Source organism: Bos mutus, chromosome 13, assembly GCF_027580195.1.
Source record: "Bos mutus isolate GX-2022 chromosome 13, NWIPB_WYAK_1.1, whole genome shotgun sequence".
In the NCBI taxonomy this organism is placed as follows: Eukaryota; Metazoa; Chordata; class Mammalia; order Artiodactyla; family Bovidae; genus Bos; species Bos mutus.
In genome coordinates, this window is record NC_091629.1 from 68,423,485 (window position 1) to 68,438,802 (window position 15,318).

The following is a 15,318-nucleotide window of genomic DNA, read 5'->3' on the forward strand; positions in this document are numbered from 1 at the left end:
ATAAAACTGTAAGATATATACACAACCCCAAACAGATCTGTCTTAAATGGATAAAGAAAGATAACAATTTATTTAAAAATACTTCAAAAACACTTTTCTCGATTAAATCTGTGACGACTTCATTTTTCCTGCCTCCTTAGAAGGTTCTAATCAGTGAGGCGTCTTCCATCTTACTACCGCCTTTACTCCATCCACAATGTCACACGCTCATTACCTGCATGAACAGTTCAGTGTTCACATCAACTAAATATTAAAAACAACGAGCCTATTAGAAGAGTGGTACGCTAAAGATTCTATTTTGCGAATCAAGGAAATGTGCCCCAAAATGTCCTTTATAGAACATGATTTTTCTTTCTCCTAAAATAAAAATAATGAGCCAAAATAGTTGCATGAAACAAATGACACAAAAGTACAACTCTTGGAGGAAAAAAAAATGAGATTTACCAACAGCTTGGGGGAGGTAAAAGGTCAACACTTAAATGATACAGTCCGTAACATGAATCAGTAGTGTATCTATGTCAGGCAGAACTTCTCCACATTTGGGGCAAGAATGAATTGGAATATTTTGTTGCTGCTGCAGCCAGTTTCTATCCTCGGCTCCTGGGAAGAAGCATTAAATGAAATGTTAATCCATTCCTTCCATAGTGCAAGCAGTTTTTAATAACAGATGGTTAATTTTAATGTTCAGGTAAACTTTGTAATCAATACCTCGTGGGAAAGGAATACAGGTTTTTCAATCTTTAACTGAAGTAATCTATACACACAGAAAAAAAATCTCCAGAAGCAGTGCCTGCTTCCCTGTGATATTAGGATTTAGCCTCTATTCAAGGTTCTAGGTATATGAAAACATGTGGTTTCAGTTCCAGGTACAGGACAATACATGTTCTAGTGAAAACTAGGATATTTGAGAGAAGAAAAGAGATGAGGATGTAAGCGAAAGGGGAGGAGAGAATGTGGAGAAGACAGCGAGCAGAACGCTGAGAGGGATCCGGGAACAGCAGGTACCTTCTCAGAAGCGGAGACAACAATTAGGGTCAATCAGCAGTTGTGTTTGAGCACCTGGGGCTGGGCCAGAGGGACACAGACATGATGGGGACATCAGGCAAGAAAAGTGAGTGATAGGGTGGGGTGTGCGAGAAGCGCCATGGTTGGTTTCCTGGGAGGGCAGAGAAGGGCTCAGACTGCTTGATGCAAACAGGCTCCCCTGATGAGATCAATTCCACATGTGAGAGGAGTTTTAAGAATGAAGAGTTATCCAGGCAAAGGAAGTGAGAAGGGACTGAAGAAAGAGTCCTGTCATTTCCCTCAATTTTGGAGTGGGACTGAGGTTCAAGTCTAAATCAAAGAATGCTTGATGTATGACAGAAATCAAAACAATATTGTAAAACAAACATCAACAATTAAAAATAAATAAATATATAAAAAAAGAATGCTTTAAACAAGCCTTGACTGTTGGCAGGTCCCACGTGTGCGAACCATACTCCATGCAGGAAATGATTTCTGGCTCCTAGGACACCTCTTTGATCTGACCTTGCTGCACTGATGCAAACCATTTTTAGCTTTTTAGCACCTCCGCCCAGGTCTCTAGACTTGTTCAGGTCCCCCCAAATGTTTGTTTTTGCAGATGATAGTGGAGGTAACGTTTAACATTATTATCTACTTCTGAGCGTATTATTTGAATTGAATAACACGGGAGACTATTATGGATAGTTTGTGTCCAGCAAACTTTAGAAGCAACTTTGAATAGAAATTGTGATCACAAGGCATGATTTCTGGAGCAGTGGGCTTGCTAATGGTCTCATTGTTTTAGATCAGGGGCAGTAAACTTTTCCTATAAAGGGCCGGATAGTAAGTATTCCAGGCTTTACAGGTCATAAATTTCTGGCATAACTACTCAACTCTGCCATTGTTGCAAGAAAGTAGCCAGACAGTATGTCAACAAGAGAGTATGACTATGTTGCAATAAAACTTTACTTAGTCAAACAGCTGACAGACCAGTTTTGGCCTGTAGGTTGCAGTTTGTCAAAATCTGCTCTAGATGACAACTAGCCACTTATCAGGGACTGTTATTCATCCCTTTAAACTTTATGACATCCGTTGGCCCTTTTCTTTTTGTCCTGAAACCCTGTCTAGGTTTCAAGATGCAGACTTGGGCTGTTGTAATCACGCAGCTAATGGTTCCCTCCACCTCCTGGCTTTTCACTGTAAAATAAGCTTAGTCAGTTTTCCTTATTTACACACCACACTCATTTCTGCCTTTGCCCTTTTATTCTCATACAAAAGTTATGGCTTCCAGGTGAAGCTTACAGTCACATCTTTCCAAGGCCTTTCTCAAGCCTCCTGGCCTTTGGTGTCATCCTTTCCTCTTATTTCCAGCACTATTATTTCTGTCCTTTACTTGTTATATTATGAATTCATCTTGTTACATGCATATCCTGTCTAACTAGACCACAGGCTTTCTAGACCACGGATCTGACCGTGCTTTATGCTCGCCTGTTCCCTCATGCTCAGCCAAGTGCCCTAGGCCAGAGAAGACACTTACATGGCTGCAGAAGACAACCATGATGAAATAACACTGAGAAGAGTTATACTGTTTAAGGCTGCTATGTTAGGAAACAAACCAAAAATTTTAGGACAATCTCTGTTTGGAATATTGTTACTTATATGACCAAAAACTTATTAGGATAATTATGAATACATTTGTATTTTGTGGCGAGTTTTAGATTATAAATAGAAGTCTTTGTGTTTGGTCAGTTTTTTTTTTTTTTCCCCTAAGTGTAGATAGATATTTGCCTTATATAGTTATGAGAAAGAAAAATTTTCCCGAGAAATCTAGGTGTAAGAACTGTCCTTTTTTTGAACCAAGACAATCGTGGAGGCACTTATAGATATATGGGTATTCCTAGGATATTTAAATTCAGGTTAGAGAAAAGGCCTGGCAGCGCACTAGTGGGTAGATGCAGCTTTCTCTTCTGATCCTAAAAAATGCCTAAGGCTAAAATTTAGACCAGTCCCTGTGCTCCTTCTGGGTACCTCCCCCCGCACCCTACCCCCCCACCACCAGGTGGTGCTAGTGGTAAAGAACCTGCCTGCCAACTTGGGTTCAATCCTTGGGTTGGGAAGATCCCTTGGAGGAGGAGATGGCAACCCACTCCAGTATTCTTGCCTGGAATATCCCATGGATTGAGGAGCCTGGCGGGCTACAGTCCTTAGGGTCGAAAACAGTGGGACACAACTGAAGTGACTTAGCATACACTGTGCTCCTTCTGCATATGCCCCATGAATACTATATGCACCTTTTTGGAATTTTTTTTTTTATGTGTATTTTTAACCTGAATCACTACCTCTAATATTTACTTTAATCTATTTTTTCATGTAAAAGGACTTTGGCAGCGGCATGTTGGCAGAGACAGGTGGTAGAAGGGATGCTCAGAAAAATTTTGCTGTAATTTAACAGTTAACTATAATGGCACCCCACTCCAGTACTCTTGCCTGGAAAATCCCATGGACGGAGGAGCCTGGTGGGCTGCAGTCCATGGGGTCGCTAAGAGTCGGAAACGACTGAGCGACTTCACTTTCACTTTTCACTTTCATGCATTGGAGAAGGAAATGGCAACCCACTCCAGTACTCTTGCCTGGAAAATCTCATGGACGGAGAAGCCTGGTGGGCTGCAGTCCATGGGGTCGCTATGAGCTGGACATGACTGAAGCGACTTAGCAGCAGCATACATACTATATTGCTTCCTTGCTGTTGATAACAACACTGATAGTTCCTTTTCAATAGTCAGTTGGTATGTGGAAGGGATTCAGACTGATCTAGCATTAAAAAAATTAAGAATCAGTTTTATGTAAAATTTAGATAACATCTTTTTGATAACATGTAATCAAATCACATAACATCTGATTCTCCTTAGTGGCATTGCTATTAACCTTTCATCTAGTTATGTCAGTCTTTGATCTTTTGACTATTAAGTTTTTTCCTATCTAGACTCAAGAATAATACTTCCCTTTCAGTGACATAATTTACTATAAATGACAGAACATTATTCCTGGAGTATTAAAACCATGTAATAAACACAGCACTATATTTTGTGTAAGTATTATGATCAATTTCACTAGGGAATTAAAATCTGGATATAGAACATAATGACAGGCTTACTACATGTAGTACTGTGTAGTGGCAAAGAGTAAAGATAACCTTGGGCTCCATGTTCAGTTATGCTCCTTAGAAGCCTTGTGATCCTGGGTTATTGAACCTTGTTTTCTGGAAGATGGTGATACAATATACCTGATGGAATTTTGTGAGGATCAGATGAAGTAATTTGTATGAAGGGATCAGCATAGCACCAGCACATAGTAAACTCTCAATAAATGGTAACCTTACTATGTGCATAACACCAGGTATTGGGTGAGGATATCAGCTCTGCAGGAGCTTATTTAATAGAGTACTTACATGCATATTTAGAACACATAAGTAACTATAAAATAGCAGATAAGTACTGGAACAGAAATAAAGTACTTTGGAAATTCAGGAGGGAAAGGTCACATTCTGTGGGATTCATGGGGATGGTATTTGAGATGGGTTTTAAAGATGGGATATTCTTGCCCGGAAAATCCCATGGATGGAGGAACCTGGTAGGCTACAGTCCATGGGGTTGTAAAGAGTCGGACACGACTAAGTGACTTCACTTTCACTTTCACTTTAAAGATGGGGTAAGAGTTCACTGGAAAGAGACTGTAGGAAGAGAGAGATGAATAAGGAAGGGCCTTTATATGAAGGATACCACATAAGCAAGTACACATAGGTGTATAAGTTCAGGACAAGTTCAAGGAACAGGGAGTGATTCTGTTGGCTAATATCCATAGGGGAACAGAGTGAGAGAAGGCTCAGAATTTTGGCTATGCCAAGTGTTAACTGCCAATGTGAAGAGTCTGGTCTGGATTCAGGAGGGAATGGATGGAGTTTGGAGCACTCTGGAAATAAGCCTGATTTTTGCTGTATTTTTGGTAACTTGACCTGGAATGTATAGAATGTAGTGAGATTTTAGTGTATATAGAATGTAGTGAAATTTTCCTTCAAGCAACTTCTTCACAGGATAGCAAACCCATGGAACCTCTACTACTTGGTATCACACGTGACTCACCTCTTTGAACGAGATAAGCCTGCTGGTCAGCGTCACTTGCTCTCGCCCCGTGACGGCTCTGCATTTCCATCAAGGTCTGCCTGCTGGGATAAAAAGTAACGTTATCTGTGAAACCTTGAAATATGACAACATTAAGCAGGCATTCAACAGAAGTATGAGAAAAAAGAGGTAAACTACAAAGCCAAGGTTCATAGAAACCAGAACTTATGAGTAATTTGAGTTTTAAATATGACTGGCACTAGGACTGCTGCTGCTGCTGCTAAGTTGCTTCAGTTGTGTCCGACTCTGTGCGACCCCATAGACGGCAGCCCACCAGGCTTCCCCGTCCCTGGGATTCTTCTGGCAAGAACATTGGAGTGGGTTGCCATTTCCTTCTCCAATGCATGAAAGTGAAAAGTGAAAGTGAAGTCGCTCGGTTATATCCGACTCCTATCGACCCCATGGACTGCAGCCTACCAGGCTCCTCTGTCCATGGGATTTTCCAGGCAAGAGTACTGGAGTGGGGTGCCATTGCCTTCTCCGGCACTAGGACACAATGTAGTAAATATGATTTTTTAAAAATCAGGAAATAAACAGAATGTCAATCGATGGGAAATAGGTTGGAAAAAAGTGGCATATTTCTAAAGCAGGACACAACAGAGCAAACAATGAATTAAATCTGCATATACACACAGATTTATATATATATATAGTTATATATATATATAAATAGTTCAAAATCAGTTATCTATATAAAACAAGTTGCAGAATAATACCTTTAGTGACAATTTTGTAACCTATGCACCTTGTTCTAAGAAATTAATATTACCTTGTTTTAAGATATTATATAGGTGTGTATATACACAAAAATACAAAACAGCTGGAGATGCTACACACGAGTTCCAAGCACTGTGGGAGAGGGAGAGAGGATTATACTGAGGGGTAGGGAGAAAGGAGACTGCAACTTCATCTACAGTTCTTTTTCTTCTTTTTATAAAATATACTTTAAGCAAATAAAAGAAATATTAGTAACTGTCAATCCTCGATGGGTAAGTATTGGCTTCCCTGGTGGCTCAAATGGTAAAGAATCCACCTGCTGTGTTCATGGATCGGAAGAATCAATATAGTGAAAATGAGTATACTACCCAAAGCAATCTATAGATTCAATGCAATCTCTATCAAGCTACCAACAGTATTTTTCAGAGAACTAGAACAAATAATTTCACAATTTGTATGGAAATACAAAAAACCTCGAATAGCCAAAGCAATCTTGAGAAAGAAGAATGGAACTGGAGGAATCAACCTGCCTGACTTCAGTCTCTACTACAAAGCCACAGTCATCAAGATAGTATGGTACTGGCACAAAGACAGAAATATAAATCAATGGAACAAAATAGAAAGCCCAGAGATAAATCCACGCATCTATGGACACCTTATCTTTGACAAAGAAGGCAAGAATATACAATGGAGAAAAGACAATCTCTTTAACATTTGGTGCTGGGAAAACTGGTCAACCACTTGTAAAATAATGAAACTAGAAAACTTTCTAATACCATACATAAAAATAAACTCAAAATGGACTAAAGATCTAAATTTAAGACCAGAAACTATAAAACTCCTAGAGGAGAACATAGGCAAAACACCCTCCTACATAAACCACAGCAGGATCCTCTATGACCCACCTCCCAGAATATTGGAAATAAAAGCAAAAATAAACAAATGGGACCTAATTAAAATTAAAAGCTTCTGCACAACAAAGGAAACTATAAGCAAGGTGAAAAGACAGCCTTCAGAATGGGAGAAAATAATAGCAAACGAAGCAATGGACAAAGAATTAATCTCAAAAATATACAAGCAACTCCTGCAGCTCAATCCCAGAAGAATAAATGACCCAATCAAAAAGTGGGCCAAAGAACTAAACAGACATTTCTCCAAAGAGGACATACAGATGGCTAACAAACATATGAAAAGATGCTTGACATCACTCATTATCAGAGAAATGTAAATCAAAACCACAGTGAGGTACCATTTCACACCAGTCAGAATGGCTGCTATCCAAAAATCTACAAGCAGTAAATGCTGGAGAGGGTGTGGAGAAAAGGGAACCCTCTTACACTGTTGGTGGGAATGCAAACTAGTATAGCCACTATGGAGAACAGTGTGGAGATTCCTTAAAATACTGGAAATAGAACTGCCATATGACCCAGCAATCCCACTGCTGGGGATACACACCGAGGAAACCAGAATTGAAAGAGACAAAAGTACCCCAGTATTCATCACAGCACTGTTTATAATAACCAGGACATGGAAGCAACCTAGATGTCCATCAGCAGACGAATGGATAAGAAAGCTGTTGTACATATACACAATGGACTATTACTCAGCCATTAAAAAGAATACATTTGAATCAGTTCTAATGAGGTGGATGAAACTGGAGCCTATTATACAGAGTGAAGTAAGCCAGAAAGAAAAACACCAATACAGTGTACTAATGCATATATATGGAATTTAGAAAGATGGTAACGATAACCCTGTATGCAAGACAGCAAAAGAGACACAGATGTATAGAACAGTCTTTTTTGGACTCTGTGGGAGAGGACGAGGGCAGGATGATATAGGAGAATGGCATTGAAACATGTAAATTATCACATGTGGAACAAATCACCAGTCCAGTTTTGATGCACGATACAGGGCGCTCGGGGCTGGTGCACTGGGATGACCCAGAGGGATAGGATGGGGAGGGATGTGGGAGGGGGGTTCAGGATGGGGAACACATGTACACCCATGGCAGATTCATGTCAATGTATGGCAAAACCAATAAACTATTGTAAAGTAAAATAAATAAAACTGAAAAAAAAAAAAAGAAAAAGAATCCACCTGCAATGCAGGAGACCTGAGTTCAATCCCTGGGTCAGGAAGATCCCCTCAGGGGACCTTGCCTAAGGAAATGGCAACCCACTCCAGTATTCCTGCCTGGAGAATTCCATCAGCAGAGGAGCCTGGTGGGCTACAGTCCATGGGGTTGCAAAGAGTCAAACATGACTGAGCAACTAACATACACACCTTGGTGTGTGTTATTTTATTCTCTGTATTTTTATGTTTCTTACTCCTCTATATTTTGTTCTCAAAGGAAAATTTTAAAGATAGAAGTAATTTTAGCAGTACTTTCTTGTAAAACATATTACAGAATTACTTAAAATATTAGGAATATTTCATCCATGACAATGACAGGATATGACTGGAACCCAGATTATTATGTTTTTACAATTTATCTAGAAGCAGAAACTCAATCAGGTTCCCACAAGATACTGCCAAGCCTTTTAAAGTAAACCAAGTGTCAGGAACACCGTCAGGCCAGGTGTACTCAAAGCGAGTCTTGTAGCTCAAACAGCTAAAACACTGTGGGTCCCTCTCCCACAACCTGGGTAATCTGTGATCCAAGTCTTTCCCTCATTTACCTGCCTCCATCTTCGAAAGCATTGTTTTCTTTCAGTAGAACTGCCAGCTGCAATGCCAGCTGCTCCTTTTCTTCATGAATCTTCTCTCTTGCTGCTCTTTCAGCATGAAAATCAGAACAATAAACCTCCATCTGTTAGAGGGAAAAAAAGAAAGAGAAGTTACTACCCAGACAAATGTGGATTCTCTACAGCCTATCTGCTGATAAGTAGAAGAGGCTGTGCTACATCCTGTGACACGTCTTACAAATATAATAACAGGTACATGCTCCTGCTAGAAACCAGTGTAATGACCATGACCATGTGAGTGAGCCATCCTGAAAATAGATCTTCAAGTCCATCCTGAGTATAGCCTCATGAGAGACCCTGAGTCAGAATCACCCAGCTAAGCTGCTCCCGGATTCCAGATCCATAGCAACTGAGATAATAAAAGCTTGTTGCTTTAGCTGCTTCATTAGGAGAATAATCTGTTACCTCTAAATAAATAAATATTATGCTATAATATGTAATTTCTTCATTGTTACAAAATTATAAAGTAAAAATGAATGTCTTCATAGTGAACTGAGTATTATTTTAATACCAATTTTTAACTTTCTATATTTTCAATTAGATTTTCCTTTTCAGATTTAGTGGTTCTAGGATATATTTTTTATCCATTATTTTAAAAAGTTAATAAAAATTTAAATATTCTAATCACAATTTTAGTTGCCAGAAAAAGTATGAAACAGATCATTTTAAGGGACTTCCTACCATTTGTGAGTGCTCTAACATTTTATAGTTTTCATTGGTAGATCATGGGCTTTTTTTGAGTCAGATATAAATCTGTGTTAGAATCTCATTTCCATCAAGTCATTAAGTTTGAGCCAGTAAGAACTAGGCCTTTGTTTTGTCCATCTCTATATCGCCAACATTGCTTTTAATTACATAAGCAATGAGGTGGTAGGAAGACTAATTCTGCTGCTGCTGCTGCTGCTAAGTCACTTCAGTTGTGTCCGACTCTGTGCGACCCCATAGATGGCAGCCCACCAGGCCCCCCGTCCCTGGGATTCTCCAGGCAAGAACACTGGAGTGGGTTGCCATTTCCTTCTCCAATGCATGAAAGTGAAAAGTAAAAGTGAAGTCTCTCAAAGACTAACTCTACCAGACATCAAAACATTTGTCAGGCCCAATCAAAGGAAATATCTGAAAAAGCTCAAGTTGAAATTCTATTCCTGAAGAAATAAAACCAAAGCTGTAAAAAGTGAAAGTTGCCAGTCATGTCTGACTCTTTGTGACCCTGTGGACTATACAGGCCATGGAATTCTCAAGGCCAGAATACTGGGAAAGGGTAGGATAGCCCTTCTCTTTTCCAGGGGATCATCCCAACCCAGGGATTGAACCCAGGTATCCCACATCACAGGTATATTCTTTACCAGGTAAGACACTAGGGAAACCCCAGAATACTGGAGTGGGTAGCCTATCCCTTCTCCAGCGGATCTTCCCAACCCAGGAATTGAACCAGGGTCTCTTGCATTGCAAGTGGATTCTTTACCAGCTGCGCTACCAGGGAAGCCTATAACTACAGTATCAGGCCCAATCAAACAATCAAAGAAAATAACTAAAAAAGCTCAGGTTGAAATTCTATTCCTATAGAAAAACTAAAGCTGTAAGTCCATTCAACCACTTTTATGCCACTATGGGCAGCAGGTAATGAGTATGTATATAGGGAATAGTAAACTTCTGGTATTGTTACATTGAAAATAATCTGTTTATCAGTTTGGCAAATGTTTAAAAGAGTAATGCAAGGATATAGGGAAATAGGGGCTTTCAGCTACTTTTGGTGAGCAAAAAATTTTGATTATGCACTTCTGGAAGACAACTTGGAAATAGTTATTTAACTTAAAAACAATCTAACCCAATGACCCAACTATTCCATTTCCATATCTTACTAGAGATTCCACAAATGCACAAGGATATACATACCAGAATGTTCAGTTCAGCATTGTTGATAAAAAGCAAAAATATTGGTACAAGCTACATGTCCATTAATAGAGGGCTGGTTAAATATATCAGGGTAATGCACACTTTGGACACCATACAACTGTTTTAAAAAGTACATATGGCTGTGAATAATAACATGGAGAGATATCCAAGATAAGTCAGGAATGAAAAAGTAGTACAATATGTATGGCATGATCCCGGTTTTAATTACACAAGCAATGAGGTGGTAGGAAGACTAACTCTACCGACATCAAAACATTTGATTATTTATAATGAGACAGTATGTACCAGACCAACAATGTACAAACAGCCCAATGGAACAGTGTAGAATCCAGAAATAGACCTGCGGGTACATTGACATAATATGTGACAGAGAGGGCAACAGAGTCCTTAAGAAAAGACGACCTTTTAAATAAATGGTGCCAAATGGATATTCATGTAGGAAAAAAAATATGAATCTTTACCCTTACTTCATTGCATAAAGAAAAGCTAACTTCAGATATTTTTGTATCTTAATGTAAAAGACAAAACCATAAATCTTTTAGAAGTCAACACAGGAGAATATATTCATAGCCTTGAGGTAATGAAAGCTTTTAAAACAGGACACAGAAGTACTATAATCAAATGAAAAGACTGATAAACTAGACTACGTTAAAATTAAGAATTCTGTTCATCAAAAGACATGCTCATGAGTGGAAAGGCAAATCACAGAGTGAAGAAATCTGCAAAAAGCACTGGAAAGGGCTTATATCTGGACTCTATAAAGAACTCCTATAAAATTAAGAAAAAGCCAGCAAACCAGAAGAAAACTGGGCAAAGACCTGATCAGGCACTTCACAAAAGGAGATCCTTAAAAGGCCAGTAAACATTTCAAAAAGTACACTTTCAAACCAGCAGGGAAATGCAGATTAAATGAGACACCATTATAAACCCACCAGAATGGTTAAAAATTAAAATACTGATAATACAAGTATGGGTCAAGGTGGATGTAGAGCAATAGGAACTCTCTGCTGACGGGAGTGAAAACTGGTAGGTAGATCCACTCTGGAAACCTCTTTGGCATAATCAATGAACACTGAGTAACCTGCCTACTCTAGGAACAAGCAGTTTTGCTCCTAGGTGTGTACCCAAAAGAAATGAGTACACAGATGAATAAAGAGACTTGCGTAAGAATGTCAGAGCAACATTAAACACCAAGCCCCAAGCTGGGAATGATCCAGCTGTCCATCAACTATAGAATGGATAAATTCAATGAGCAGTACACTTAGAAGTGTGGTATGCTTTCCACATGTGATAAACTTCAGTAAAAAGGTTTTTTGAAAATATATTAGCATAAATAGTGTAAAATCAAAAAAATATATCTTAAGCACCACCACTTTCCTGTTTGAGAATATAATCAAGGTTGGCTTCCCTCAGCTCACTCTTGGGAACGAAGCCTACCTGAGCCCTGAGGACAGCCATGGTCTCCAGGTCCTTCTCCTGCTTGGCAATGGTCTGCTTCATCCCATCCATTTGGAGCTGCTTGGAAGCCAGGGCCTTCTCTGCCAGTTCTAGCTTTCCACTCAGTTCCTGCAGCACCACCTTATCCACTTTTTCTGACTGAAAAAGATAAGCTTATTCTGGACTTGGTTTTGAAATAATTCAACCTATTTTAATAAAATGTAACATGAAGGCTTAAATTAAAAATTTACTAGATCTTTAGAGAGGAACCATATTCTAGGAAAATTAAACAAAAAACAAAGTATATTTCTAAGAATATAAACTCAAAGACCCCTTCTAATTCAAAGCTCCCCTGGTCTTTACTTATTCCCACTTTTGTCAGGTAAAACTGACAAAATTGTAAAATATTTGAAGTGTAAAACGTGATGATTTGATATACATATACACTGTGAAAGGTTCCCCCAGTTGGGTTAATTAACTCATCTCTCATTCTGACGTATCTATCCATGGTGTTTAAACTATCACACCATGCTGGGGACATTATTACTAAGTTAAGTTGCAGCCCAAGAAGTCCAGGGTCTCAAGTTCACTGACAGAGGCAAGCTAGCCTTGTGAGACCTCCCAGCAGCAGTCTTACTATACATCCATTACTCATGTAGAAGCCCATACTCGGCTTTCCTGCAAACTCACCCACCATTAGAAATGCTAACAGCTTACTCCATGACCATAAGGCATGCACCCCATCTTTGACTACATGGCACATTATACATATGCGGCAGGAGTTATGAACCCTTAGACACAAGAAATCAATTATAAATGGAAAAAAAAAAGATATAAAAGAAAAAAAAAAACCTTTGAAACCAGACTTAGTTAAGGAGTAACACAACTACCTCACATATTTACATAAAACGTTCAATAGTTCCATTCACTACTAGGCTATGAAAATAATTTTTTTTCGATGAGTACCTCTCTCCTTTTCAGTTCCTCAATTGTCTTCAGTGCATTATTGTATTCTTGAAGAAGCCTGTTGTGTGTCAACTGTAGAGTGCCTAATCTGGACCTATTTAAAAAGAAATTAAAAAGGAAATCTTGGGGAAAGTACATCGAAACTTAGTCTTGCCTCCCAACTTTCTTCTGAATACTCAAGTAGCAAAATCTCTTCCACCTTTACAATCCCACCACCTACTAGCATATTCTTACTCTCAAAGAAAATGATTTTTCTTCAAATAATCAAGATAGACTACAAATAATTTTCATAATTGTTAAAATAAAACTTAAATTTTATCTCTTCAGAAAAGTCTACTAATTCTCCTTCAAATAAACAAAAGACAAAAAATAAATTTAATTTATTCTCAAATGATTCCAACTGCATAAAACTGCTCTTCTATCTTCTTTCAGCAAGTAGCCATCCAGTCATCGCACACTCACTTTTCATCTTCTGTTTTAGCTTGTTCCATTTTGATTTCTGATCGCATGCTTTCCACTTGGAGCTCTAACTTCTTGTTTTTATAAACCAGCTCTTGTTTTTCATTCAGTTCTGATGGGCTTGCAGAATTTTTCCTTTCAAGGGCCTGACATCTAAGAAAGAGCAAAATTTCATGAGGACAAACAATGTGCCTTCACATTTCTCAGTGGCTTTTAAACAGATTCTCAGATTATGTAGCAAATACAAAGAATTTCATGATGACATTCTTCAAAAATTTAACAGTACAAAATTAAATATTTTATCCTTCCTGCTTTTTTACTAGAAGTATTTCTGAACCGTTATGACTGAATATAAAAATATACAGATTTTTATAGAAGAAGTTTATAGGCTCTGTTAAGTACAAAAAATATGGTTTCTGATAAAGATTCAGGAGGAGAGAAGGAAGTGCTTTAAGTCCTTTTAAAGATCAGACTGAGAATTTCAATGTAACAAGAGCAAAATGAGCCAATGGCTGCTGTGTGTAAGGCATTAATGCAAAAAGCATGTTAAACATTAGCTTACTTAATACAAAATTTGAGTTATGACACACAGTTTACAAATGATAAAACTGAGGCACAGAGAGGTTAAATAAATAACTTGTCCAAGGTAATACCACAAATAAGGGGTAAATCTGTATTTCAACCTGGGTCTGTTTATCCAAAGTCCTTTGCATCAGCTGCTATGCTGTCCGTAATACTGTACAGCCTTGGTCAGTGTAACTCCACAGAAACATACATTTGTATATTGTGCTGGAAATATGCTTGCCAATTAATCTAAGAGAACAACATCAACTTAGCTTTTCTAAATTTGGGGCAACTCCTCACATCAAGAGAAACAAGCAGATGCAAAATTCTCTCAATTTAGATATTAGCCTTTATAACTGATAGAAAATCAAGTTTTTTTTCCCCCTAAATCTCATTCAGGTTCTTCTTGCCCTTTGTAGTTTTCTTTTATGTTTGTTCACATCAATGCTGTCAGCTTACATAAGTCACAGGAAGTCTGAATCACTGTTTTTTCCAGGTCCTCATATATGCTTAAAATGCCCCCGAAAAGCAGAATCAGAGTCCCCTGGGTCCATTCCCCCAAGGACTTCATGGTTATATATTAACCAGAACATTGGTGTTTTCTGAATTCATATTTCAATTAGGTGTCTTTTTCTTTTACTCAGTAATAACACAGTAACAAAACGATGTTTTTGTATATTGACATATTTTGTTAAACAGTACACTTTTTGAAGGCGGGGGGGTGGTAAACATTATCTCTCATTCTTACTTTTCTTGAAGTCTCTTCTTCATTAGCTCAGCTTCACTGAGTTTCGTGTGAGCTTCCTGAAGCTCCTTAAACAGGGTTGTCACCTGAAGGTTCAGTGTTTCCACTTCACTTCCAATCTGTCATCCAGGAAATTCCAAACATGCACTTATTAGAACTTAAATGAACCTCTTTATGAGGAAACAGTGTGAACCAGTGGCGTCTAACTAAGCCTGTGAACTGATTGAACTTTTGGCACTTAATGCCCCAAATATCTTGCATGGGAAAAAAAAAAAAAAAAAAAAGCTTTGGATACAACTCTGTTTCCTCATAGAGCATTAACTGATCGATTGGATACTCTTGTGATAATGCCTTTATCATAATCACAACGGACCCTGACCACACTTCAGGGGATCACAGATCACGGTGCTGTCAAAGCACAACCTACTTTACCCAGCTAGCAACTCACGCCCACATTCCCTGACTGTTGTGTGTTTCTAGTTTACTCAGCTGTTTTCACTGTACTGGCTTCTTCCTGGCAGCTCTAGAAGTTTTATCAATGAGTTTTACAGTGCCAGGGAAGTCTCAATACTTCTTTATAATTAGT

General features: G+C 38.5%; 1 protein-coding gene across 5 annotated transcripts in view; it reads right to left on the minus strand.

The window, feature by feature from the left end:
• Nucleotides 1-314: 314 nt before the first annotated feature.
• The window catches only part of OPTN (optineurin), a 39,041-nt gene continuing 24,037 nt past the window's right edge, over nt 315-15,318 (minus strand). For 4 of the 5 annotated variants that reach the window (XM_070381943.1, XM_070381944.1, XM_005905833.3 and 1 more), the window contains 7 exons: nt 14,736-14,851; nt 13,427-13,576; nt 12,965-13,058; nt 11,999-12,157; nt 8,582-8,712; nt 5,145-5,227; nt 315-600 (listed from right to left, as the gene is read on the minus strand). In XM_070381943.1, coding sequence (XP_070238044.1) covers nt 476-600; nt 5,145-5,227; nt 8,582-8,712; nt 11,999-12,157; nt 12,965-13,058; nt 13,427-13,576; nt 14,736-14,851 — 858 coding nt within the window. In that variant the 3' untranslated portion in view covers nt 315-475. The remainder of the gene's footprint in view (nt 601-5,144; nt 5,228-8,581; nt 8,713-11,998; nt 12,158-12,964; nt 13,059-13,426; nt 13,577-14,735; nt 14,852-15,318) is intronic. The other variant, XM_005905834.3, reaches the window with a different exon arrangement.